Source organism: Oxyura jamaicensis, chromosome 33 (assembly GCF_011077185.1).
Source record: "Oxyura jamaicensis isolate SHBP4307 breed ruddy duck chromosome 33, BPBGC_Ojam_1.0, whole genome shotgun sequence".
Taxonomy (NCBI): Eukaryota; Metazoa; Chordata; class Aves; order Anseriformes; family Anatidae; genus Oxyura; species Oxyura jamaicensis.
In genome coordinates this window covers 157,187-183,226 of record NC_048924.1, presented here as the reverse complement: position 1 = coordinate 183,226, position 26,040 = coordinate 157,187, and the positions used below count along the sequence as shown (strand labels likewise).

The window sequence follows — 26,040 nt, the reverse complement described above, 5'->3', positions numbered from 1 at the left end:
CCCCCCCATCCCACCAGGTGCCCACATGTACGCACGTGCAGCTCCCCTGCACGTGCTCCTGTGTACCCGCAGCAGGTTTTGCTGCGGTTGCTGCTGCTCCTTTGCCGGAGCTGCTCCAGCTCTGGCTATGGGCTGGGGTAGCCCCGGGGGGGTCCCACTTGCCCACACCCACCATGTGGGGTGGCAGTGGGAGCCAGAGCACCGGGGTCCTGCTCCTCGTGCTGCTGCTCACGGCCCCAAGGGTGCTTCGGGGGTATCGGGGCCTGGCAGCTGCCCGTGAGGGGTGGCAACCTCTGAGCCCCCCCATCCCGCACAGACTCTGCAGCGATGCGCCCAGCTGGGTGCTGGCAGCTGGCGAGCGCAGCATGGCACGGCCGCGGCAGCAGCCGTCGGGCACCTGCCTGGCTGGACAGGGCAGGAGAGCCTTGCCGAGAGCGACCCCGAGATGTGGTCCCTGGTCCAGAAGGAGAAGGATCGGCAGTGCCGAGGGCTGGAGCTCATTGCCTCTGAGGTGGAGTAGGGGGTCTGAGGTGGGATAGGGGGTGCTGGGAGCGGGGACGGCAGTGGTCCGTCTCCGATGAGCTGTGGCACTCCGACTCTGAGCCTCTTCTTCCCCAGAATTTCTGCAGCCGGGCGGCACTGGAGGCCCTGGGCTCCTGCCTCAACAACAAGTACTCGGAGGGGTACCCGGGCAAGAGGTAAAGGGGGGGCGCGGGCTCTGGGCTTGGCTGGGGGGTGCTGGCAGCTTCAGGGGTCTGTCTGCAGTCGGGATTCAGCTGCAGGAAGGGTCACAGGGACCCCGGGGCCGGCAGGGGTATACCAGAAGGGAAGCTCTCCTGTCCCCCAAGGTCCCCAGTGGGGTTCGCAGAGGGGAATACCCTATAACCACCTCCTTTCCCCCCCCAGGTACTACGGGGGAGCTGAGGTGGTGGACCAGATCGAGCTGCTGTGTGAGCAGCGGGCTCTGGAGGCATTTGACCTGGACCCTGCCCGCTGGGGCGTGAATGTTCAGCCCTACTCGGGGTCTCCGGCCAACTTTGCAGCCTACACAGCCCTGCTGCAGCCCCACGACCGCCTGATGGGGCTGGACCTGCCTGACGGGGGCCAGTAGGTGCCGGGGTGAGGCAGCTGGGAGTCTGCACCCCCTGGGGGGGTCCCAGCCTCATCCTGCATCTCTGCCTTCCCCCACAGCCTCACGCACGGGTACATGTCAGATGTCAAGAGGATCTCAGCCACGTCCATCTTCTTTGAGTCAATGCCCTACAAGCTCGATGTGAGTCAGGGGGTGGCTGGCTGAGCCCCAGCAGTCCCCCTTGGGGTGCCCCAGAACCCCTGCCATCCCCTGTCCCGCTGCCTCCGTGTGCTACGTCCTTGTGTTGTGTGATGCTCTGCGGGCTCTCAGCCACGCCGTGCTCAGAGCTGCAAGGGGAGGTGTGTGTCTGTCATCTCTCTGTGCATCCCTTGCAGCCAGCCACGGGGCTGATCGACTACGACCAGCTGGAGGTGACGGCGCGGCTCTTCCGTCCTCGCCTTGTCATTGCTGGCACCAGCGCGTACGCCCGCCTCATCGACTACGCTCGCATGAAGAAGGTGTGGGGATGTGGCGCGGTGCCACGGGGACAGGACCCCTCACTGCCTGTGTGCAGGCTCCCCGTGGGGATGGGGCCAGCCCCTGACTGCCACGTTCCCAGGTGTGCGAGGAGGTGAAGGCGTACCTGCTGGCGGACATGGCACACATCAGTGGGCTGGTGGCTGCCAAGGCCATCCCGTCGCCCTTTGAGCACGCTGACCTGGTGACCAGCACCACGCACAAGACCCTGCGTGGCGCCAGGTGAGGCTGCATCCCACTGCCATCCCCGGGAAGGCTCCAGTGCCCCGTGGGGGTGCAAAGCAGAGTTTGATTTTCATGCTCTGTCTGGGGGCAGCCCCCAGACCTGTGGCAGGAGGGAGGACACTGGCAGGCCCAGAGCAGCGTGGTGACAGCGTTGGTGCTGCGCTGGTGCAGAGGGGCCAGGCTGTGCTGGGAGGAGCAGTGCCATGCTCTCTTGCCCACAGGTCAGGACTCATCTTCTATCGCAAGGGTGTGCGCTCGGTGGATAAGAAGACGGGCAAGGAGACACTCTATGATCTGGAGGACAGGATCAACTTTGCCGTCTTCCCCTCCCTGCAAGGGGGGCCCCACAACCACGCCATCGCTGCCGTAGCTGTGGCACTCAAGCAGGTCTGCGGGGGGAAGATCCAGGGCTGGGCTGGGCTGTGCCAGGACCCATGCTGATGGATGCAGTCTGTCCCCCCCAGGCCAGCTCTCCTGCATTCCGCCAGTACTGCCAGCAGGTGCTGAGGAACGCCAAAGCCATGGCACAGGCGCTGCTGCAGCGCGGGTACACCCTGGTGTCAGGTACTGCCTCCGTCCTGGCCGCAGGGGACAAGGGGAAGGGGGCTGAGGGTGCGGGGCAGGGCTCTATGGAGGTGGCACAGAGGGATCGGGGCTGTGGGGGGGCTGCAGGGGACAAGGGCTGTCACCACTCACCTTGTGTCCCTTGCTCCCCAGGTGGCACCGACAACCACCTGGTGCTGGTGGACCTGCGGCCCAAGGGCATCGATGGCGCCCGGGCTGAGCGGGTCCTGGAGCTCGTCTCCATCACTGCCAACAAGAACACATGCCCAGGGGACAAGAGCGCGCTCACGCCAGGAGGGCTGCGCCTGGGTGAGGGACAGGCCTTGTTCTGGGAAGGAGATTCCTGCCCCCACCTAGCCCCTTCCCTGGGGAGGGGTCCCCAGGTGGTTTTCTCTCCAGGGTGTCTCCCTTCCCCTTCACCCCTCTGAGGCCCCTTATGAGAAGGGGTCTGGGACCACTTCAGGGACCTTGGGAGCACCTTGGTGGGTTTGGCTCCCATTGGGTGTACCCCCGGTGTAGCTCACAGCCCTGACATGTCCGTGTCCCTAGGGGCCCCCGCGCTGACCTCCCGCCACTTCCGTGAGGAGGATTTCCAGAAAGTGGTGGGCTTCATCGATGAAGGCATAGCGCTGGCCCTGGATGTCAAGAGCAAAACCAGTGAGTTAGCAGGGTGCTGGGCTGTGGCTGCGAGTGGGCACCTCTCTGTTTGGGGCAGGATGGGGCTGCTGTGCCCCCCCCATGCCCCTCTCACCTGCTCCCCACTCTCTTCTGCACCCAGGCAAGCTCCAGGAGTTCAAGACCTTCTTGCTGCAGGATGCGGAGACGCAGCGGCGCTTGGCAGAGCTGCGCCAGCGTGTGGAGACCTTTGCTCGTGCCTTCCCCATGCCTGGCTTCAGTGACCGCTGAGGGGGGGCTCTTGCCCCTCCTGCCAGGCCTGGACTCTGGGGCGAGGGGGAGCCGAACCCATCCCATGCATTCCCTGCTCTCCTTCGTCCCCACCAGCACCTCTGGGGCTGGGCACCTTCTCTCCCTGAGTGCCCCCCCATCCTGCTCAGTGTTAGGGTCTAGAGACCAACCACCCCCTGTGGGGTGGGACGGGACCAATCCTGGCTCCAGCCTCCTCCCTTCTGCCCCAGGAAGTCTTGCAATTTTCTGTAGGGGGGGTACGCTAATAAAAGTGGGGGCAGAGCCTACCTGCCTGGAGGTGTGTGGGCTGCGCTGAGCTGGGGCTGGAGACGGGAGGGAGGATGCAGCCGATGGCATCCCCAAGTCCCCATCAGCACCAGACACGGTCCCAGTGCCCCCAGTTGTGCCCCGTGTCCCTCTCCTCTACCCCAGTGCTCCCCCCATACCCCTCTCTGTGCCCCTCGTGCCATGGGGTGTGAGGACAGTGGCAGCCCTCATGGTCCCTGCCTGGCTGGAGGTGGCGGAGCCTCGACAGCCCCCCCGCTGCCAGCCCTAGGCACGTCCCGCTCGTCGCTTCCTAAAATCCTGGCCTTTAATTCTCCTTCTTGGCCAAACCAAACAGCACCAGACAGCCCCCCCGGCCCCTGGCAAAGGCCAGGCCGTGCCGTGTGGCACGTAGGCCCCGGGGCGGGGAACAGGCGCCTGCATGCACTGCGTCTGGTTGTGTTGGACTCCCCCTCCAGCCCTCCTCTTTTTCCTCTCCAGATCTGGCTTCCTGTGGCCTCCCCGTGGGCCAGGACCCTCGTGGGGGAGCTCCGGGGGCACCCCTGGAGCGTGGGAGAGCGGAAGTGCGGCGCTGAGGGGTCAGGGCTGGGAACCGCAGCTTCCAGTGGGATGCGAGCCCCCGGCCCTCGCAGGGCGTGGGGTGTTGGACTGCTGCGCTGATGGGCCTGGAAAGCCACGAGCCGTCCTCCTCACTCCCCTCAGTGATTTATTTATTACCGGTCTACGTGTTTGATGCAGATGGGGCTGGCGGGAGAGGTGGTGCAAGCAGCAGCTGCTGCAGGGCAGGACGGGGGCCTGGAGTGAGGGGGCTTGGTGCAGGGGTCCAGCCTGCTGCTGGGGCAGTTGTGGTGCTGGGGGGGGGCTGGCAGCAGCAGCTCAGAAGCTGGGCCGGTCCTTCTTGAGGCTCTTGTAGTCGGTGGAAACTGCCATGAACTGGAAAGGGGAGGGGTATGAGCAGGGGTGGGGGGCATTCAAGGGCTTGTGCCCCCCTACCTCCATCCCAGGGTTGATGCTGTTCCCCCCTCTTCCCCAAGCACAGCATGGTGCTGGTCCCTGAAAGGCACCCGTGCCCCCTCCCCAGAGAGCCAGGCCCCCCAGTTCACCCCAGTGCTCACTTTATACTGGTCCGTGGGGCCCAGCTTATTCCAGGGTTCGGGGTTATTTTTTCGGTCCCAGCTGCAAGAAGTGATGGGCGCTGTCAGCACCTGTAAGGGGAGGGGTAGGGCCCCACAGACACCCCCTCCCCATTTCACCCCCATGAGTGCCCCCAGCCATATCTCCGTGCAGGGCTAACCCCAGACACCATCATTGCATCTGCTGTGCCGACGGGTGGGGGCTCGGACTGGCTTCTGACCAGGGAGGAAACGTTCTGTCCTGTCCCGGGGGGGTTGCAGAAGGCCAGCAGAACCGTGGGATGGGACCCTGGAGAAAGCAGCTCCTGTCCTCTCCCTCCCTCCCTCCCCCTGCAATCCGCTGGTGTTGGCCAAGAGCAGAATTTTCCATCTCGGAAGATGTGTGCGCTGGGGCAGGGAGGGGGGAGCTGCGCTGCGATTGCAGACCCCTGGAGCTGTTTAGTGGCATTAATGTGCTGGGCGGGCTGCTGTTGTTTTATCCCCCCCCTTGACAAACACACGCACACCCCTGCGCTTCCACCATCAAAGACAAGGTGCCTGGATCTGCTAATTGCTGAGCTAAGTACCCTGGGCAGCTGGCATCAAATTAAATCAATGAGCGTTTTACCCGGAGCAAACAAATATTAGATAGGCATTAGACAGCGTGGGGCTGCAGGGACCGTGGGCCACTCAGTTATAAGGGGGAAAAAAAAAAAAAAAAAAAAAAAAAAAGCCTTGAACGCCGCAGAGTGCCTGCCTTTCCCTATGCCAATCCATCCAGCCTCTGTTCCTCATCAATCTATCCTTATACCTCGTCTTCCTCCCCTTCAGCGTTCGTCCTTGCACGTTTTTTTATCTGCCTAGCCACCCCTCCAACCCCGCGCCCCAGCCCTTCAGCAGCCAGCTGTCCCGCTGTTTTCACAGCCCTCTCTCCCTGGCCCTCTGTCAATCCATCCAGCCCCACGCCGGCTGTCTGTCTGTCTGTCCGTCCATCCATCAGGCGCACGCTGCTGTTATCTGCCTCGTCGCTCCTGCGCCCACCCTGCTCTCTGCCCTTCCTCGGAACGTGCCTGTCTCCCGCTCCCCTCCCTGCTTCCCCCAGCTTCCGCTGCCGTTCCTGGAGCAGCAGGGCTGGAAGGGGCCTTGAGGCACCCCGAAGCAGGGGCAGTGCAGGCAGTGCCTGGGCTTCCCTCGTCCCCCGGTGCTGCGGGTCCGTGCCCACCCCTCGGAGCCCCCCCCAGAGGTGTCTGAGCAGGGGGGAGCACCTTGCAGACCCCAGCGCTGTGCCGGGTGCGTGGTGCGTGTGGGCTGCGTGCCGGCACCCCCATACCTGATGTCCGGGCTGTACAGGGCCAGCCTGAGCAAGTACAGCACAGCGCTGCCCAGTCCGACACTGATGAAGCCAATGAGGGGAACGAGCTGCAGAGAGAGAGAGAAAAATGAAAAATACCCCAATAAAATGAATATTTATCAGGCCGACTGGAGAGTGAAAGGGAGAGCTGACACACTGGGAGATTTACAGGGGAAATATGGCAGAGCAATCCTGTAGCTGGGCTGCAGTACACAGTGTAGCTGTCAGCTTGAGTGACTGAATTAAAAGAGGGAGAGAAAAATCGGCTCATGTTGGAGAGGAATTGGGTTTAGAATGAGAAATCACTTCCCCACTGCTGGCCCGGCCCCGCGCTCACCGGCATAGCTGAGGGTACCTGCACCTAGCTGGCGGTTCCCCCCCAGGACATGGGTTCCCTTCGGTCTTCAGGCACGGCATGGACCCCCCACCCCAGCAACCTACCCTCCCTGCAGGGCCAGCACCCGGTGTCCTCCTGTCCCATGTCCCTGCCCAGCACAGGACAGCCGGGGCTGCAGCCCCTGCTGCTGCTGAGGTGCTGCATTCACGGAGCTGTGCTGCTGGGTGCAAGGCAGGGCTCTGAGAAGCAGTGACAGCATGGGGCAAGCACTCAGCTACCCCCGTGGTGTTGCCCTGGCCACCATGGTGGGGGTCTCTGTGGTCAGCCCCCCCCCAAAGCAGGGCTTTCATCTTGCCATTGCAGGGTGAGCAGCTCCATCTCCTCGTCTCTGCTCCCCCCTCCTCACGCTGCCAATCCCCGGTGCCCAGGGGGACGCGGCCTCAATCGGAGCTGAGCCGCAGCAGCTCTGACCTCCCCCAAATTGCTGTGGCCCCCGCGCCAGGGAAGACGGTCGGAGTGTAATGAACCTCCCGCCAACCTGTGCCCCTGGGAAGGCAAACACGGCCGGCGCCTCGCCGTGCCCATTAGTGGCAGCGCGGGAGCGGGGGCTGGCGGTGCACAGCGAGCGCCTCGCGCTCAGCGCAGTTTGCATTGCCAGCACCTGAGCTCTTGGGTTATATCTGCAGTGCTGTTTGGCAGCTCGAGCTCTCAGCAAGTGTCTCCGAACCCCCACCCGCCCACCCCCTGTGTGGTGACTCAGTTTCCCCACCTGGATGAGGCTGGGGGGCTGGTGGGGGGGGGATTCCAAAACACAAAAACCAGGATCCGTCTGAACCTCCCTGGGCTGTTCTCCATCAAGCACCCCCACAGGGAAGGTGCCTTGTGGGGAAGGCACCTTGACATAAAATGTCTCCCACTCCCCACAGGCTCCCTGCCTGCCCCTCAGTCCTGGCTGGCCACCCCGCATCCTTCCCAGTGCCCCTGCATGGCCCACATCCTGCTCTGCAGCGCCAAAGCCCAAGCCAAGCAGCACGCCGCGCTCTCGCCCGGCAGATGCCGGTGCCGATTCGGGAGGTTAGAGGCATCAGCAGATAATGATCTTTTGCGCTGTGTGCGGCCAGGTGCCAAGAGGATCTGGCAGTAGCCACTACCCAGCCGCGCCGGCTAATCAAGAAGAACTCCACAGCGCCGGGAATTGCTGTGTCTGTTGGAGGAGATTCGGGGCGACGGATCCGTCTCACCATCTGCTGCTGACACCTTCTGGGTAATTAATGCCTGGGAAGAATTAAAGGTAGGGGGAGCAGGGGGACCAGGCATGCAGCAGGCAAGGGGGCTACAGAGTTCTGGGAACAGCCTCCTCCATGCACACGGAAATAAATAAGACGTTATGAGTTTGACCTTAAGCATATAGAGAGTTAAAATGCTGCTTGTGGGCATGCATTTGTGGGGCTGAGCTGCCCAGGAGCATTTGCCCCTTAACCCTAATGGTGGGAGCTGCAGATGGCCATGTCCAGAGTGAGGCACGTGTGCCCCAGGACCTCGGGCACCCCCCAGCCCTTCCACAGCCACCACCCCCACCTCGCCGTGAGCCTGTGTAGAGCCAGAGCCAGCACTGACAGAGCAGGGACCTGGCCCTCGTCCCACCACACTGGCTGCAAAAGCAATGGGAAGAAGAAAGCAAATGTGTGCAGGTGCCAGGTGAGGCGAGGGCACCGGGCTGAGCAGCTCATGCCAGGGGTTCTTCACACCAGCCCCAGCGCCTGCAGCAGGTCCGCATGCAAAGGCGAGCAGCCGGAGTGATGCCTGGTGGTGTGGGCAGCGTGCCCGTGGCATTGTCCTGCCAGGGCTCCTGTACCTCACCGGCACCAGGCTCCTTGGGCACGGCAAGGCCGTCGGTCACCGCCAGGTGGGTGGGCAGTGGGGGGCTCTGCTGCAGCTGAGAGCCCCGATGTACCTGCCCGGGTGGTCGCGTGTGAAGAATGACGTCTCAGAAACTGCCACGGCAACTTCTGCTGGCACCAGCCCTGCGGAACGGCTGCAGGTGATTCAGGCACAGGCATCCAGGCCCGCCGCCCCTCACACAAGCTGCTTGGGGACCCTGCTGCGCCCCCTCAAGCCATGCACAAATCTCTGCCTGACAGCTGCAGACACCGCCGCGGGGCATGAGCAGAAAAACCCCGAATCCCTGTCCTGCAGCTGTGCTGCGAAGCCAGCACGAGAGCCCTGGCCCTTACTGCACACTCATGCTTTGCAGATTCACCCGGGCGTCCTCCACCACGGGAGAGGCCCCAGCCTCCTGCACCTCCTGCACCTCCTGCGCCTCCTGCGCCTCCCGCCTGGCCGCCAGCCTCCCGCCACCGGAGCTGGCCTGGTGCTTGGCCATGGCTCATCATCCTTTCCAGCCTGGCAGCTCTGCCTCCCCACAAACCCAACTGCCAAGCGCTTACGTGACTTTCAGCCCGGCGCCGGCAGCTCATCAACCCTCCGCGGGTCACCAGCCCCTGACAGGATGCAGGGAGGACACTGGGGACCCTCTGGCAGGGGCAAGAGCCCTGCCATGGGGGGACCTTCCTGGCAGGGTGGGGACACAACTGTGGTCCTCTTGGAGGGTCTGTAAGGTTTTGGTGGCAGGGAATGGGGAAGGCTGGAAGGACAGGAGCTGGCACATCAAACCTGGGCTGTGGGGACTGGCCGGCAGCACGCTCAGCTTCCATTCCCCCCCCTTCCAAAGACCTCCCCAGAGCAGGGAGCAGCACCCCGCATCCACCCACGCAGCTGCCAGTGCATGAGGCTGGATACAATCGCCTCCACTTGCACCAAGCCCAGCCCTGCTGCACCCCAACGGCGCTGGACGCGGGTGGCTCACCCGGGGGGCACAGACAGGACCCCCCGGCACCTGCGGGATGCTGCAGGAGCCAGGCGGGCAGAGTGCAAGGGGGCAGTGGGTGAGCGGGGGGCAGCCCTGGGATGGCACGGGGAGGGCAGAGGAGGCTGAGAAGAGGCTTGGGGTGGAAGCGGAGCTGGAGGAGGGAGCAGTGGGTGGAGGAGGAATAAGGGAGAAGGGAAGAAGGGTGAGGGTAGGTGCAGGGCGCACGTCCCAGGGTAGGGAAGGGATATATGGAGGGGTAAGGGCCAAGGGGTCTGGAAGGGGGAAAGGGGCAGAAGGATGCAGGGAATCTGGCAGAGGGGCGATGGGGCGATGGGGGACTCACTCCGGGGTGCCGCTTGACGTGCCGGGAGAACATGGCTCCGAGCAGGGGGCCCTTCATGGCAAGGGAGCCGGAGGTCTGGCTGTGGTGCGAGGCTCCGAGTGCTGGCCGAGGCTGGAGGAGGGCAGGACACACGGGGAGGCGTCTGCAGCAGGGCTGGGAGGGACGGGGCGGGACGGGGATCCCGGCCCAGGGGCAGCAAGCTGGAAGCGGGCAGCTGAGCATCCACTGCGGAGCCCCAGCCATGCTCTGCCCCTTCCAGCAGCTCCTGTGCTGAGCTGCCACCACAGTTTTAGCGACCAGTTTTGGGTCTGGGTTCTCCGCAACACCCCCTAGATGCCCTCCCCCAGCACTCGTGCCTCAGTTTCCCTGTCTGGATGAGGGGCCAGCCCCTCTCCTCCACATACAAAGCCCTCCCAGGTTGCTCGGCACCTTTCTGCTAGGGCGAAAGATGAGTTGTGTGATTTGTTATGACAACTTCTCCGATGTTTGCTGCCTCCCCTCAGCACCCCCCGCCACCCTCCCCTTTATGATAAATGACATAACACCCAATTTACATTTAGCAATGCAAATCTCCCTGGCAGTAACAGATGCTGCTGTGCATATGGAAACCAGTTATTTGTACCCATTGGCTCTTAACAAAAGACTGGGGAGATTGGTGGTGCAGGCAGCCCAGCGCAGCAGGCGGGGATGTCGCATCCATCCCCACGGCCGCTGGCCGCATCCTGCCCTGCAGCGGCCGAGCCCCGCGGCTCCTCGGGGCACAGAGCGCGTGGCAGTGTCCCTTCACCATGTGATGGGCACGGGCTGATCCCTGACATGCAGCCCCTTCTGCGGGGGGCCAGCACCCCCATGTCCCCCCAGCCCAGCCTTGGCTGGTGCACGCACAGAGCTCTGCTGCCACCCCTCCGCACAGCTCAGCTCCACTGCGTCCACTCCATCCTCACCTCCTTTCTCTCAGCAAAGTCTAAAAGGACAAAGGGGAGAAACTTCTCTGGAGCGTGTGGAAATAAATAAACAAGCCCTGAATCGCAGCCAGCAGCGCCGTGTTGAGGCCTTTGTTGATATAATTAGAGTTTTGAAATGGGATTGATTAAGTGCCACTCCCCAAGACAGAGTGCATCCTGCCCTCGGCAGAGGAGCGCTCGCGTCCTTCGCTGCCTTCCTCTGCCAGTGACTGCTGCGGTGCAGGGACGGTGGCATGGGGTGCGTGCGGGTGCGTGTGCAGGGTCGGGGCAGAGCTGTGCGGGAGGGTTTGTGATGGGGCACGTGCACACATGTGCCAAGGGTGACCCCACAGACACCGCTGGGATCCCCTTGACGGGGGGGGGAGGCACTCAGCCGGGTGTCAAGTGGGCACGTAGCAGCGTTAGGACGCCGGTGGGTCCTGGCCCCATCAGAGCCAGGCCTGCTCTGGAGCACCCCGCAGGCTCTGAGCTCCCTGCAGACAAGTCCAGGACTTCCCCTGGAGAAGCAGTGGGATTCCCTGCCTTCAAAGCCCAGCTGCCTCCATGCTCATTAATGATTATAATTAAGAGACCATTTAATTCTGTGCCGCACTTCTCTCTTCTGTGGTGATTAGAGCTCGTGCCCTGCTGCTCAGGCACTCTCCTGGGTGCCGCGAGCCCACCCGGTGACAGCGGCCATCTCAAGGGGCCGAGTGTTGGGAGGATGCCAGCACGCCTTGGCCCCCCCCCCCCCCCCCCCCCAGGAGGGAGACACCATAAATCCAAGCAGATAGAAACCTTCTGAGCTCTTCATGGCTGCTCCTGCCTGGTACCATGCGGAGTGGACGGGTTGGAGCTTTGAAGGGGGGCCAAGCCCTCAAATACTTCCTCGAGAGACAAGAATTACAGCCCCCGACCCCAGCGAGCAGGCACACGCAGGGACACACACCTGCAGATGCAGAGCTGCACGGACGTGTGCTCACACCTCCCTGCGCACAGACCCCCCCCGCCTGTGCTGCTGCATGGACCTGTGTGCACATGGGTGTGCGCAGAGACATGCACACCCCTGCCCCGATCCCGACAGATGTGCATGGCCACAGGACACTTACACACCTCTATGGGCAGGACGTAGGCTTGCACACGCACCAACACGCAATCCCGTGTGTGTCAGGGCGGTCCCAGACCCTATACAAGGGCTCTCTGGTACGGCCCGGTCAGGGAAAGCAGCTGAGACAAACAGGGTGGGGGGAACGGGGGGAGCCGCCAGGCCTTGGTGCTGCTGCTCGCAGCTGCTGCGGCGGGTATTTTACAGCCACTCCAAAAATATTATTCAAGATGAAGGAGAATCACGGCTGCTGCGAGCGAGCGCAGGGCCGTCGCGGGGAATTTATCATCCCGAATTGGGTGCCCCCCCTGCAACGCCGCGGTGATGAAGTGCTTCATTAATGGGAGATGCTGCAGCTCGGGGCTGAACGTGCCTGCACCTGAGCGTGCTGTTTCCTCCAGCTCCCAGCCTTGGCTCTCAGCCCCCCCGTCCCCACACGCCTCCCCCAGCACCCAGCCAGCTCCACACCCCCTCCCCACCCCACAGCCTCCTCACTGCCCCCCTGGCCCCACACCTGGCCCCCATTTGCTGCTCCCCAGGCAGACCCCCACACCCTGCAAGGAGCAGACCCCAGACCTCCTGCGGGGGTGACACAGGGTTGTACCCCTGCCCAAGATTAGGGTCATACCCCTCTGATAATTGGGCCCTTCCCCTTTTTAGGGGGCTGGATGGAGCCACACGCTGCTGCTCGTGCCAAAGCTGTAAATCTCCCTGGCTTTTGGCCGGGGCGCAATGGAAACCATCATAAAAAATTCATATCATCTAAAGCAAACAAACAATAAACAAACAGCCAATAATTAAATGGTGAATTAACGGGATATATTTCATAGCCCCACAGAGGCGTGCTGCAGGACAAGCCTCAGCACAGGCAGAAGGGGCTGGGTGCTGGGGGTCCCAGCACCTTGCAGAAAGAGGAGGTGGCCAGGGGATGGGGACAGGGACAGGGACAGGAACAGGTTGAGGGGCAAGGGGGGATGTGGGGGGGTACAGGGGCTGAAGGAGCAGCTCTGCAAAGGGCACCACCACCAGCACTGTTGCGACATGTCACAATGGATTGCACAGCCAGATAACAGTGGGGCAACCTCGCCCCTTCCTCCCTGCCACGCTGGGATTGTCCCACATCTCCTCCTGTTGAGTGTGATGTCATGCCCATGCTGTGATGTCATTGTTCTTTTTGACTTCCCCCCCCCCCCCCCCCCCCTTCTTGCTCCCCCATGTGCTTGCCCTGGCTGCAGTGTGCCTCTGAGCACGCCTGTCTGCCAGCACCCAGGGCTGGTCCCGGTGCCATCCATCACCCAACACAGGCACACATCATTTATAGCTGGCACCTTCATTTACAGGGCTATTATCATCCTAATTCCCTCCATTAATCACAGGGCACTGCGTGATGAGCACCAGAAAAGCCGATTCCTGACCCACAAATGCTGCAGGATTGGGGGCACCACCCTAACAACTTGGGAGCCAAAACGCCCCAAGATATTGCAAGTGCCAGCTGAGATGAACCCCCTCCTTGTCCCCAGAGACCCAGCCGTGGGCCTGCAGAGTGCAGCCAGGGTGCTGAGGGGCGTCCAGCACCGCAGGCAGGGGCTCCAGGATGGCAGCGGGCAGGTTGCTGCTTCCGTGGCTGCTGGAGGCGTTTCCTGGAACCGACCCTGCAATTAACCACCGCCTTGGCCTTGTCCCGCAATATCGATTTTTATTTTCTTTTTATTTATTTATTTATTTATTTATTTCCGTAATTCTCTGAAGAAAAGCCCAAGCCCAGAGCTGCGATTTCCAAAGCCTGTTTTATAAATAACTAGGGTCGCCAGCTGCCAATTGCTGTAACGCTGCCTCCATACAATTTAATAAACATAATAGCCTCTTCCTTCATCGTGACAAAGACACTGGTGGGGACGGAGCTGTGCCAATCAGCGGCGCACGCGGCCGAGGCGGGCACGACAACGCTGAGCATGCCCGGCCGATGCACGGGGACACGCGTGTGCCCAACCCGGCACCCGCGGCATTCCCACCGAGCTGCTGCCGACCCACGCGGGACCGTGGCATGGGCACGACCCCAGTCCTTGCCCCCCTCAGGCGTGCGCCCCGGGGCCCCGTGCTCTTGCATGAGCAGCCCACGCGTGTCCGCGCCCCCGCTGCCCGCCGTGGGGCGTCCCGGGCCCGTCGGGAGTCCTGCGGCGCCCTCTCGTGGCGCAAAGCTCCAAGGACCCGACCCCCCCCCCAGTTCCCCCCCTCGGTTCCCCCCAGCCCCACTGAGCGATGCCAGCGACGCCCAAATCAATTCCCATCCCCGCCAGGACACGGCGCGAAGGCGACAAATCACGGCTGCTGCTCCGCAGCCCCAGCACCTCATTTTTCTTGTTGAACTCCATAATAAGAAATCAATGGCAGACGCTGCGCTCCTGATGCGTCTCTGCCGGGACGGGCGGCATTGGGTCGTTGATACCCTCCTCCCCCCCCAGTTCTCAGGTCCCCCCGCCAAGCCCCAGCTCTGGTGGGGCACAGAGCAGACGCCCCGTTCTTTCCGGGAGCCCCCACCCTTCCCCCGGCTGCCTCAGGGCTCCTCGCACCCATGCGCCCTGGGTGCGTTTGGTGCTGTGAGCAATGCACGGGGCTGAGCCAGCTCCTGCCCGCCGAGCAGAGACCTGGGCAGTGCTTCGGGCAGGTGCACCCCGTCCTGCTGCAGCCTTTAGGGCGCCTCTGAGTCCCTGAAATATCTTGGGGGGGGGGGCAACCCCCCACCTTCAGGGTCTGCCTGGCACACAGACACCCACCTGGATCCTCACCCAGCCCCACATCTCCAGCCGGGCATGTGGGAAGCACTCAGGCATCCTGTGGGTGTAAATCGTTGGGGGGGACCGGGACGGTTGGCAAAACGGGGGGGGGGGGGGGGGGATCAGGGCTGGGGGGTGCAGAGCTGCTGTCACATGGCAGCTCCAGCAGCTGCAGAAGGGCCTGGGCTGGGGAGAGCCGCTCCAATTAGCTGTAATCGCGCTTCCCCGCGGTGCCTGACACCGAAAAACCTACATAATTACCAGCAGCGACAGGGAAGGCAGGACCAGGCGCTCGTGCTTAATTGAGTGTTTACAGCCCTGTGGATGGGCGGGGGGGTGGCAATAACAGCTCTACAGAAAAGCTGCACCCCCTCCCCAAACCAGTCATAGATGTCTGGGGGGTGGGAGCAGCAACGAAAGGCCTCATCCCTCCATGGTGGGGGCTGCTCCGTACCCGCTCCCCTCCCCGGGGTGCCCCCGTCCCTGTCCCCCGGTAGCCCCCACCACTGCTGCAGAGCTCGTGGTTGACTTGCAAATGCAGCCGCAGGAGATGAAGGTCTCGCTCCTGTCAGCCAGGCTGAAATCCCGTGGGCCAGCGACGGGGTCACCAGGACCAGACATGCCCCAGCAGACAGGGACGGGGCAGGGGACGCAGCTGCCATGGGTCTGGGACAATCCCAGATTGACGGCTCCGCTTTGGGGGTTGGAAGGCGTGCGGCAGGCGGGGACGACCTGTGGAGCAGAGGCAGACACCAGCTCCCATCCTGCAGCTGCCTGGACGACGCCAGCCTGCCCACGCCTTGCCGCCCCCCCAGCCCCAGCAGACAAAGCTCCTGCCCAGCTGTTTTTGCCTGGTTAATTTTTCATGAGTGTGCTGATAATTCTGCTCATTGCGCTGCCACGGACCCCATACCAATGAGCCGTGGTGCTTCCCCAGGCCCGGCAGCGCCAGAACTGGGGATGGCCGAGACTGGAATTTGCTGACGGGGGCATGGCCTGGGCTCCCCCCGCTGTGCCCACTCCCTGCCAGGCCGGGGGCTCCACAGGAATGCACTCCTGCACGGCAAGCACAGGGGCCACACGCACGCAGATGTGTAAGAAGCACAGAAACAGGCGTGCGAGGACTCACACGGAGCCATGCATGGCAATGTATGCCCGGGAACACGCTGATATGAGTGCATGTGTGTGTACATCACGCACCTGTGTCCGTATCCATCCGTCCGTGTCCCCCCTTCCCTGGGTCTTGCAGCATTTCCCACCCTGGCGATGCAGGAGCCAGCCCCTTCGTGCGCTTCACCCTACTGCCGTAGCCAGAAACCAGGCGTGGGATGGGGCAGTGGGGTCAGACGAGCGCTGCTCTCCCTGTCCTGCAGCTAGGAACAGCCATGGGATGGGGGTGAGGGGGGAATGCAACACCCCCCCCTCCCTGCACCCAGAAAGGGCGTGGGGCTGACCCCAGGCATCTGAGCCCTGTGCTGGGGTCTCGCAGGGCCAGGACAGGGACGTGGGGCAGAGCCCCAGGGAGGGCACGGGGGGCAGACGGCTTTCCACCATACCAAGTCCCGCCCTGCCTGTCCGTCTGCCACTTTCTGATGTGCCCAACTAGAATCACTAATTCCGATGAACCCAGGCTAGATTAATTTTAATTTCCCCATGCAAATCAGTGCTAATTAGGATGGATTTAGTTCACATCACAGGGGCTGTGGGGACGGAAGCTGCACACGGTCGTTACTCCCCAGCTGGGCTTTGGGGTGTTTCAGCCTCATCTGAGGACTGGGGAGGACGGACCCTGCGGTCTGGAGGTCAGGGCTGGGGGCAGCCAGGGGCTGCTCTGAAATGCCAGGTCCCGCTGACGGTGCTCAGCACCCCCGCACCAGCCAGAATCCCTCTGCCAGCCCTCGTCAGGGACATCCCCCAGCTGGAGGCAAATCTGTGCCCCCCCCACCCCAGCTCATCGCTGCCCTTGGTTAATGCCCAGGTGGGTTTTACTGCGCCACTGAGGTCATGAGCAAAGCTGATGGGGCAAACACGAGTTTGGGGCCACTGGATTGGGCCCACCAGGGGCTGTGAACAAGGAGCCGCCAGCTTGCATAGCTCTGAATGAGGTGGCAAAGTGGGGTGGCTGGGGGGGTCCCTGGGGACCCCTCCTCACCAGCATCCTTTTCCATGCAGACCCAGGGCTCCTTGGCGGGATGCGGGCCCTGCAGCAGGCGTGTGCTGCTCCCAGCAGGACCAGATTGTCCCTGGACGCCTGGGGTCTGCTCTGCTGCGGGCACTGGGACAGGGGGCAGCACATTGTCCCCTCCAGCTCGTTCAGATTCTTCCTGTGCCTTCTGCCTTGCCAAATATTTAACTAATTAACGCTGCCTGCAGGCTCCTGTTTACGCAGCTTGTTGCTGAGCTGAGGAGGACTCCCGGATGCCTCAGAGCAAAGAGGGTGCAAACTGCAGCCAGGACCACGGGCGTGAGGCTCAGCCTCCAGCCCTCACCGGTGCTCCCCCCACCTTGGAGAGCCCCCACACTGCATGGAGCAGCCCGTGCTGGCACCCTGCATACCCGGAGCAGGGGCAGGGGGGAGGCACCTCCCGGCTGTGTCCCGCAGCCCCAGCTTTACTCCATCTGGCCCTCAGCGGGGCATTCTCAGCCCTAGGAGCCTTTTTGCCAGCCCCCAGGCAAGGAAAAGCAGCGCAAGTAGCCCCTCTGTGGTTCCCTGTCTCCAGGGGGTACAGCCTCAGCCTCAGCCTTCCCCCACTCAGGGCTGGGGGAAAAAGCATCAGGATGCCCAGTCCCATCAGCTCCAGCACGGTGGACACGGGTGCCAGAGTAGGAACCTGTGCTCCCGGTGGTGACTGGGGGCTGAGCTGGGGACATGCCATGGGGCAGAGGTTGGGGCTAAAGGGGGTGGCAGGATGAGCCCTGCCAGGGACACCATGCAAACACCCAAGCTGTGTAGGCAGGCTGAGGCCAGAGTGGCTGCGACAAACAGCCAGAGGCAGCGCCTGCCTCCTGCCCTCATTAAATCCCCCCTAACGAGCTCAGCACCAAGCCCTGGGGCCTGGCTGGACTCAGAGCTGGTCATTACTGCTGACAAGGAGCTGTCAAAGTGGGAGCTGCGGCCCCCCAACCTCCCCCCTGCACAGGAACGCAGCCAGGGGACACCCCAGGGCAGGGAGCACCCCAGAGCCAGAGACGCCCCCTCCTTTGGAGACCAGCAGGGTCCCCACAGCCCTCAGTGACACAGGTCCTGTGTGGGTCAGGGCACTCAGGTAGCAGAGCCTTGGAGGGGGCAGGTCTGCCCCAACAGCACAGCTGGGCTGGGGGAACACCGGGAAAGGAGGGATGGGGAAAAACCCCGTGTTGGGCTGGGTGGGAGACAGCGGGGTCTGGGCTCTGACCCCAAGCAGAAGGGGCTTTGGGCAGGAGAGCAAGGCCGTGGGGCAGGGCTGCTGCTCAGCACTGGATTTTCCTCTCCATCCTCCTCTCCCTGGACTTGCTGGGAGTGGGGGAGACGCAGGCGGCTGCCGAGCGCAGTGCGCCCCGCTCGAATCCCACAGCGGAGCTGCTCCTTCCTGGGAGCACCCTGGCACAGATAAGGAGCCCAGGGTGATCCCTGGGGCACATTTAATCTGGGACAGGACAGTTACTGGATAAATACCATGAATATGTAAATTGCATTTATGCTGATTTATGTCAGGGTGTGTGTGGGGGGGGGGGGGGGGGGGGGGGGGGGGGAGATGAGACAGTTTGGTTTAGTTTAATGCATTTTTTTTTCTGCCTCCAGATTGAGAACAACCTCTGACCAACGCATCAGCCCAGCTGGGGGAGAAGGTTCAGGCAGAGCCACACACGCGGGAGGCACCAGGGGCCAGGCCTCCTGCATGGGGACAAGCAGCGGGCAGGCCATGGGGTGCCCACGCAGCCCTGGGACCCCCGCTTCCAGCCGTGCTGCCTGGGGCTTGCTGCCCGCAGGTCGGTGCACTGGAGCCCCATCCCCTCCCTGCTGGTGCTGCTCTCCTGGGATGATGTATGGATCCAACACGAGAGCAGCGGTACTTCAATTAATTTCTGAGCCTCACAAGGACTCCTGACCTTTTGTGAGACGTACAGAGAAATTGAGGTGATTAATCTAGCAGGTCAGGGTGGCTCCTCCACTCTGACATTCCCCACGTGGCACATGGGGTGGGGTGGGGAGCAGACCCCTTCGTATAACTCAGCTGCAGAGGGTTTAACAGTGGGACACTGGCTGTCCCCCCATCAGCAGAGTCACTGCCCCTGTGTGTCACATCTGGGTCACGACCAGGCTGCGAGCTAATGGGGAGCACGAGCACACCCTGACCTCGTGCCTTGCAGCCACAGTGTGTCACGAGCACACAGACCAGTGTGCACAGCCAGTGGGGGAGTGTGGCACATGCGGCCACCTGGCAGCACCTATCCCTCCTCTGCAGGATGGCCGTGGCACTCAGCCCCTTGCCCCATTAGGTGCCAACAGCCCCCCAGCCCTCCCCGCCTCTGCCTGCTCCCTGCATCGCTCTTGCCAGGGACCTGCACCCCTGGGCCCGGAGCGGCTGCAGGGAGCACCTGGGCAGCCAGGATGCACATGTGGTGCTGGGGGGGAATCACCTTTTAATTTCATATTAACTGCTGATCAGTACAATTAGATCCTGCACGTAATGAAGGCCATCTGCTCAGGAGGTGGGGCCCCAGCTCTGCCTCCCCACCCCAAAGCGTGCGCAGCCTCCCAGGAAGTCCATGACTGCTGGCAGGGAAGGGGCCTGGGGGTAGGTTGGGAGGGCAATGAAAAGGGTTTTACCCAATTTTCCAGATGACTCTAATTAAGTTGTTCTCTTCAGCTGTTAAATTAGCTGGAGCCCTACCCCTTCCCTGGGTGGCTCCCCCCTTCTCCTCCCTACTTCCCAGATGCAGCAAATCAGCTTCCAGCCCTCCTCAGCACCCCCCCCCCCCGCGGGGCCCTGCAAATAAATAAATAGACAGTCCCAGTAAAATTAACCATATGAGAAGCCGCAAATGAGGTGGAAAATTTTAATGGTTCTGCATTTAAAAGCTGCCTGGCAGAGACGAGATGAGCAGGGAGGAAACAGTCATGGGGGCTGTGTGCTGCCCCCCAGGCATGCTGTGGTGTGTGGCAACCCCTGACCCCCCCCCCCAACCCCCCTTTTGCATCATTCCCTGCTGCCCATGGACTTCCAGTATACCCAGTGCACCTCCCAGCTGGCTCCTGAGACACTCAAACTGGGGGACGGGGTGTCTGTGCCTGATACCAACCTGGCCCCAGCCTGCTGGGTAACAAGGAACAAATGCCCCTGGGGCTGGGGGCTGTCACCCCCTCCCGGGGGTCTGACACTGAGCACTGGGGTGCAGGAACCGAGGGGTGGCGGTGCCTTGCTTTGGGGCTGCTTCCAGCAGTGGTGGTGCAGCTGAAGGCAGTGGGGGCCCTGCTGTGTGACCTGGGAACCCTGCAGACATAGGAGTGGGAGGCAGCGGTGGGGGTGTCGGGGAGCCCCCGGGGGGCAGCACCGGGGGTGCTTTGCCCTTGGACCCTCACATGACTGCTCCCCCCCGCAGCACTGGGCTGGGGCTACCCCGCGAGCCACCACGAGGCGGCGCCACTGCAGCTGAGCTTTTTTTGCATATATTTGCATACATTTGCATTTATATGCATGGGGCAACGTCGTGCAGCAGCAGCGCCCCCCCCAGCCCTGAGGCAGGGCCGGGGCAGCTGCATGGGGCCTGCTGAGGCTGGTGCTGGGAGTCTTGTCAAGGGGCCCCAGTGGCCCTGTCCCCATCACCGTCCCCATGGGTACTGTGACCTCGGTGGGCCGGGCCCCAGTCCTCGCAGTGGACCCCCAGAGTGCTGCCCCCCATGGAGCCAAGGCCACAGGGGCCTGGACAGAGCCCCCCTGTCCGCTGCCCTGGGCGGGCACCTGTTCCTGGCTCAGTGCTCGCCCCACGGTTCCAAGGACTTGACCCGTCCCTGGCACTGTCACCTGTCACCCACGGCCCCTATTCGGGCCCCGCTGGGCCCAGTGCCAGCACTCGGCCCCGGCCCTGTGCAGGCCGGGGGAATACGGGGCCCCTGCTGAGACTGGGCCAGCTCGGTGCATGCGTGGAGCACCCTTGGGTGCCAGGACTCCACCAGAGGAGCTGGGGGCAGGGGGGGGGCTGGGTGGGGGGCCTGGGGGAGGCTGGGCTGTAGCTCCAGGCATACACGTGAGGCAGGAACGTGCCGCACAGGGTGTCACGCACGGGCCGCGCAGGAAAGCATCACCGCAGCCTCTTCCGCAGCAGCACTGCGGTGATGCCACCCTCCCCCCCCCCCCAAGGACATTCAAAGTGGGGAGGGCTCAGGAGCAGACATGTATTGCCAAAACACAGAATTACACAGCCCAGAGCACTGGGACAGGACCCCATTGACACCCCCCAAGTCATCCACCACCCAAGGTGCAGGAGCTGGGTGGCATCCAAGCAGCCCCCTCCTTACACCCAGGGTCTCTGCGGGCACCAAAAGCCCCAGAGGGGAACAGCCCCAGAGAGGCACCTCCCGTGTCCCCGGCCTGCCTGGTCCTGGTGGAGACGGTCCCCACCGAAGGCCCCATCACCACAGGCATCAGGGACAGGGTGCCAGCCATCCCTGCCTGGCTCCGCAGCTCCCCGCAGCCAGGGTCCGTCTGTCCCCCCTGCTGGGGGGCCCCGGGATGCTGCCCTGCTCAGATCTCCTGCAGGAAGTCCACGGGGAAGAGCCCCACTTTGCGGCCGGTGTAGACTTTCACGTAACCGTTCACCTCCTCACCTTTCTGCACCACGATCTGGGGGGGGAGAGGGGTGTGGGTGAGGTGCGTGGGCCCCGGTCAGCAGGGGAAGGGGGTGACCCCCAGGAAGAGGGGGGCAACAGAGAGGGTCCAGTACAGGGGGCTGGGGGAGATGGACATCGAGGGAGGGGGACAGTTAATGAAAGGGGGCTGGAGCAGAGATGGGCGGCTCAAAAAGCACCGGTTGTGACCACCTGGTCCTGCCTCACCTGATCCTTCTTGAGCGTGATCTGCCCAATTTCCCGGTTGCCCACAAAGGAGCGAGTCACCTTGTGCACCCGCTCGCCGGCCCGCACCCGGATGATGAAGTTTGGGGGGAAGTAGCCAATTTTTTCACCAATCTTCCCCTGAAAGAAGTCCGTGGATGGATGTCAGGCAGGGGTTGGAGCCAATCTGTAAGACTCACAGATTCCCTCAGCCTGCAGATTGCACGTTGATGAAGACACAGCAGATTCAGGGGGCTGTGTCTCCCTTGGAGTGCAATTTGCACCCCCAGTTGAACTCTCCCTTTTCTTTAAGCCCTGCATCTCCTCCCTCTGTGCCTGCAGGATATCAGCCTTACCCGCCACCACTCCTCATTGGAGTCATCAACCACCGTGATCTTCTCCCCTGGCCTGCAAAGGGAAGGAAGGGCTCGGTGTGAGGGGGGCTGGGACCACCCTGCTGTGGGAGAAAAGGAAAATTGCTCTTCCCATGGCACAGACTCTTAGGGCTCCGTGTGAAGGATGCACACAGCTCACAGACTCACGGACAGGTCCTGTACGTGAGCAGCTCAGCCTCAAGTCTGGGGTGCGATAAATCAGCGGAACCATAAAAGACAAACACCAGCAGCCTTAGAAATGAGGCTTGTGCCCAAAACCTGGGAGCTGGGAGAGCTGGCTCAGTGAGAGCCAGGGCTCCCCCTCGATGCTTTGCCCATTGGGGCAGAAAAAACACAAAACCCACACCAGAGCCAGCACGGCTCTAAATTCTGCCCTCATTCAGTGGCTGAACTCTCCGGGCTCCGAGAACCTCACTGTTGAGGTGACGACATCTCCCCCTCCCCACTGAACAACCCTCACCACCCCCATGCCCACCGCGTGGCTGCGAACTCACGGGAAATCCAGGTCGTCTTTCTCCAAGGCTTTGAAGCGATAAAGCGCCACGAAATAGTGAGACTGCAGATAGCCACCACGCATCCCCGGCTGGGGCTTCTTGTTCTTGGGGAGCAAGAAAGGGGGCTTCAGGGCTACAGGGAGACTGGGCACAGCCCCCGGGAGCCCAGCTGGGAGGGCTCAAGGCCTTTGGGGTGTAGGGTGAGAATGATGCATACCTTATCATCTGTCATGCTCTTCTCAGCCTTGTCCCCTTCAGAAATGCCTGGAAATAGGAGGGGGAGTGGTGGTGGTGACATCTCTCCTGCTGCTGCTACCCCACCCATGGCACCAGCCTCATCTCAAGGACCTCTTATGCTCAGGAGAGCCAAGACTTGAACTGGAGACCCCTTGTCTGCAGGGCAGATCCCACCCTGGAGGGGCCCCTTCCGTACAGCCCCCCCCCAGCTGCTTCCCTGCCCCATCCACTCACCGCCTTCCGTTTTGCCCCCTTCTGGCTTTGTGGCCTCAGGTTCCTCATCCATCATCGCAGCCAAAGGCTGCAAGGCAGAGAGCAGTCAGTGGGCAGGGAGCTCCAGGTGGCACCGGGGCACAGGCTGCGGGGCCAGGACCCTCGTGCCTTTGGGGTGACAGCTCAGCCTCTCACTCACGTTTTTCTTGTCGTCCTGCCCTTTCTTGCGCTCCTTGTTGGCCATAATGACGCCTGTCCGGAGGGTCTCGAACACGGGATCGCTCCTGTTGGCTGCTGCCGGGGCACGGACACTGTCAGAGGGGTTCGGCCATGGGATGTGAGGAGAGGGGGCAGCCCCGGCATGGGGACGCTACTTACAGAGCAGCTCCTTGACGCAGGCGTACTGCTGGTCACTATACAGGGGCGAGCTGTACGCCCGGCGAAACCCTGGGGGCTGGGAGTGGTGGGGGGGGTCAGAGCATCGCCACCACCCAGACCCGTGGGGGCTCGGAGGTGGACGTGGTGCCTGGAGGTAGCTCAGGGTGCGGGGCAACCCCTCAGAACCAGGAGGGCAGGGGGATGACGACACCCAGGCTACAGCTACAGGGACCCAGCCACTCGCTCCCCGCTGCGGTGCTTGGGTTTTCCCTGCGGGGAGGCGCCATGAGTCCAGGGCTGGGGGGAGCACTCACGATTTTACCGAAGCAGCGTTGCATCTCCACGTAGGACTGGCAGTGGTGGTGGATGTTCGTTTTGCAGTTCTTGCACCTCAGGCCGAACTTGTTGTTGACTGGCCGTGGGGGGGGTGGCGGGGGGGGAAAGGAGAGGCAACGTGACACTGCAGCTGTGGGAACGGCTGGGCTCGGGCCCTCGCCAGCCTTGGCCCCCAGCCCTCGCCCTGCCCGCGGCCCCCAGCCCTCGCACCCGCGGGACTCACGGACAATCATGCGGGCACAAACGTCACAGAACTTGGGCTTTTTGAAGTAATGATCCTTGAACTTGTGGGGTTTGTCATTGACAAGTTTCTGGGGCTCGGGAGGGGGCTCAGGCTCCTCCTCCTCTTCCTCCTCTTCCTCCTCCTCGTAGATGTAGTAGATGGGTCCCCCTGAGGGGCTGACCAGCTCCCCGTTGGGCTGTGGCTCTGGCACCACCTCCTCCTTGGGTTTTCGCTGGAAAAGTTGCTTCAGCTTCTGTAGCTGCTGGGACAGGAGAGGATGCACCGTGCACTGTGGGCGCAGTGGCGAGGAAGGCAGGCAGAGAACCCGGTGCCCAGCTCTCTGCTCCCATGCTCTGACCTAGAGACCCCTTCTTCCTCCCTGGGTGGGGGCAGATCCCGGGCACTCTGGGGCAGAAATGCTGGGAGGATGGGGTCTTTCTTCCAGCCCAGTGAGGTCCCCACAAAAGGAGCAGCTGAGTCCATGAGGATGCAGCACTCCAAGCTGGCAAACCGCCATCTAGAGCCCCACTTGCCGTGGGGCCTGGTAGGCATTCCTGATCCCACAAAGGCTCCCGTGACTGCTGCAGGGACTGTGCTAGGAAGCTGGCTTCCCCCACCTGCCCAAGCTGTCCTGCAGGTACCCACTTACCCGGCTCTTGGGTTTCCCACCTGAAGCGGGTGAAGCTGGCGGCTCCGGCACTTCCTTCTCTGTCATACTACCAGGGGAAAACAGAGACACGGTGTTGGCTGGGGCTGGCCCCACTGCAGGTCCCTGGAGGGAGCAGGAGCAGCCAGACCTTGCTGGACGGGGAGCATCCCCTGAGGCAGTGTCGCCTCCAGCCACCCTGCCTGCAGCTCCTGCCCCAGGAAGGGGCCACCTCTGCTGGGGACAAGTCCCAGGGCCCAGCACCTCCAGGGGCCTTGCCGCGGAGCCTGGAGACCAGCAGGTGCTGCTCCCAGCCCAGCGCATGCAGCACTGCTGCTCGCAGGCTCAGAGACACGGTGCCAAGCGCTGTGAGCCAGACCCCGGGCTACCTGCATGTGTCACCTCTGCCCAGACATCTCCATCTCACAATTAAACTGCAAACGGTGCCACTCTTGGCCCTGTGACAGGCGTGCCTCTTGCACTGTCCGACATCACAGCACAGCCCCGCTTTCTCCTCCCCAGAAGCCCAGCGCTACCAAGGGGATGGGATCTCTCCTGCACCCCCCAGAACATTCCTGATTCCACCCCTGACAGCCAGCCCACCATCCGCACAGTCCCTCTACCCAGACATCACCATGTTTGGTGCTACCTAACCCCGGGCTCCCCTGTACCCCCATGGAAACCCCCCAGGATGACCATTAAGGAGACAGCGATGGGGGCTGGGGAGCCCTGGGGCAAGAGGTGCTGCAGGAGCCAAAGGGCCCCGGGGCCTTGCAGCGACATGTGTGGGGTTTGGGAGGGCTCGGGGGGGTCAGTGGCCACGAGGAAGGGGAGCCGTGCACTTACGCCGTTTTCGGAGCTCACGTCCCGCGATGAAAAACCCTGCAAGGGGCGGCCGGTGTCAGAGCCTTTGCTGGCTGCGGAGCCCCCAGCCCAATGTGCTGGGTGCGCAGGGAGGGGGGCAGCCGCCCCAGTCCCGTGGAGAGCGGGAGTGACAGGCCAGAGGGGAGCCGACAGCTGAGCGCTGGCGGAGGCTGACGCTGAGAAATTGGAGCCCATGCGCGAGCCGGGAGGGGAGCGGGGTGGAGGAGCCGCTGGCTATTTGCGTTGGTGGGTTGCTGGGCGTCACAGCGGCCCACCCACCCCCTGGCATGGGGCAGCCACAGAGCCAGGGCACGTCAAGTGCTCCACCAGCCCCGCCGCCTCGTTTGTTGCTGGATTCAATGCCCCTGCAGCTGGGAGAGGGAAAGGAAAGCAGGGCAGCAGTGGGTACCGGGCTCTGATGGCTATCCCAGGCAGCAAACCCTTCTGGTCTGCTCTCCACTGGGACAGAAACGTGCACAGGGAACCCATCGCTGCCTGTGCTGGGTGCTGTGGCCCTGGAGCTGAACCCCAGTGCCAGAGGCCCTGGACCTCTGTCCCCGAGAGGCTGCGGGTGGCACTGAGGCAGGGGTTGGAGCCCAGCCCTTCCAGGTAGGTTTTACCTCTCCACCTGCTTGTGAAGGTAGCGTCCAGGTGTGGCAGGAGGCTCCCGCTGCTGCGTGCAGTGCCATGGTGAGGTTGGTGCCAGCCCAACTCCTGTACCTGCAGGGCAGGAGGGTTGCACCTAGCAGCTCAAGGGCTGCTCCCGTTTAATCCTGGTGCTCCCTGGCAGGGAATAC

General features: G+C 62.8%; 3 protein-coding genes across 5 annotated transcripts; 1 reads left to right on the top strand and 2 right to left on the bottom strand.

The window, feature by feature from the left end:
• The first annotated feature begins 173 nt into the window (after positions 1 to 173).
• SHMT2 (serine hydroxymethyltransferase 2) lies at positions 174 to 3,601 on the top strand. The gene is made up of 12 exons (XM_035308816.1): positions 174 to 186; positions 282 to 511; positions 619 to 698; positions 907 to 1,107; positions 1,192 to 1,273; positions 1,468 to 1,590; positions 1,692 to 1,831; positions 2,056 to 2,221; positions 2,299 to 2,398; positions 2,552 to 2,707; positions 2,948 to 3,055; positions 3,177 to 3,601. The coding sequence occupies exons 1-12, from the start codon at positions 174 to 176 to the stop codon at positions 3,302 to 3,304; spliced, it is 1,527 nt and encodes a 508-aa protein (XP_035164707.1). The 3' UTR covers positions 3,305 to 3,601.
• On the bottom strand, positions 2,480 to 9,752 carry NDUFA4L2 (NDUFA4 mitochondrial complex associated like 2). Of its 2 annotated transcripts, XM_035308972.1 has the most exons (5): positions 9,602 to 9,752; positions 6,032 to 6,120; positions 4,705 to 4,765; positions 4,438 to 4,522; positions 2,480 to 2,509 (listed from the first exon to the last, which is right to left on the bottom strand). In XM_035308972.1, the coding sequence occupies exons 1-4, from the start codon at positions 9,656 to 9,658 to the stop codon at positions 4,466 to 4,468; spliced, it is 264 nt and encodes an 87-aa protein (XP_035164863.1). In that variant the 5' UTR covers positions 9,659 to 9,752; the 3' UTR covers positions 2,480 to 2,509; positions 4,438 to 4,465. The 2 variants fall into 2 exon arrangements, with proteins under 2 accessions (XP_035164863.1, XP_035164862.1); XM_035308971.1 differs by lacking the exon at positions 2,480 to 2,509 and having other exon boundaries at positions 4,062 to 4,522.
• Positions 9,753 to 20,780: 11,028 nt separating this feature from the next.
• On the bottom strand, positions 20,781 to 25,432 carry STAC3 (SH3 and cysteine rich domain 3). Of its 2 annotated transcripts, none has more exons than XM_035308849.1 (12): positions 25,226 to 25,432; positions 24,383 to 24,449; positions 23,734 to 23,995; positions 23,489 to 23,586; positions 23,175 to 23,250; positions 22,996 to 23,090; positions 22,818 to 22,884; positions 22,564 to 22,610; positions 22,347 to 22,450; positions 21,814 to 21,865; positions 21,461 to 21,598; positions 20,781 to 21,248 (listed from the first exon to the last, which is right to left on the bottom strand). In XM_035308849.1, exons 2-12 carry the CDS (start codon positions 24,446 to 24,448, stop codon positions 21,150 to 21,152), a joined length of 1,104 nt encoding a protein of 367 aa, XP_035164740.1. In that variant the 5' UTR covers position 24,449; positions 25,226 to 25,432; the 3' UTR covers positions 20,781 to 21,149. The 2 variants fall into 2 exon arrangements, with proteins under 2 accessions (XP_035164740.1, XP_035164741.1); XM_035308850.1 differs by having other exon boundaries at positions 23,734 to 23,992; positions 25,226 to 25,429.
• Between the last annotated feature and the right edge of the window lie 608 nt (positions 25,433 to 26,040).

Bases quoted from the DNA above. Each gene is read 5' to 3' on its own strand.
- SHMT2 (XM_035308816.1), top strand. The intron at 1,591-1,691 runs GTGTGGGGATGT...CCACGTTCCCAG, and splicing joins ACTACGCTCGCATGAAGAAG to GTGTGCGAGGAGGTGAAGGC. The intron at 1,832-2,055 runs GTGAGGCTGCAT...TCTTGCCCACAG, and splicing joins AAGACCCTGCGTGGCGCCAG to GTCAGGACTCATCTTCTATC.
- NDUFA4L2 (XM_035308972.1), bottom strand. From the start codon at position 9,658: ATGAAGGGCCCCCTGCTCGGAGCCATGTTCTCCCGGCACGTCAAGCGG. The intron at 6,121-9,601 runs GTGAGTCCCCCA...CTCTCTCTGCAG, and splicing joins ACGTCAAGCGGCACCCCGGA to CTCGTTCCCCTCATTGGCTT. The intron at 4,766-6,031 runs GTATGGGGGTGC...CACTTCTTGCAG, and splicing joins CTGTACAGCCCGGACATCAG to CTGGGACCGAAAAAATAACC.
- STAC3 (XM_035308849.1), bottom strand. From the start codon at position 24,448: ATGACAGAGAAGGAAGTGCCGGAGCCGCCAGCTTCACCCGCTTCAGGT. The intron at 23,251-23,488 runs GTGAGTGCTCCC...CACCACTCCCAG, and splicing joins AACGCTGCTTCGGTAAAATC to CCCCCAGGGTTTCGCCGGGC. The intron at 21,866-22,346 runs GTGAGTTCGCAG...TTCCCTTTGCAG, and splicing joins AAAGACGACCTGGATTTCCC to GCCAGGGGAGAAGATCACGG.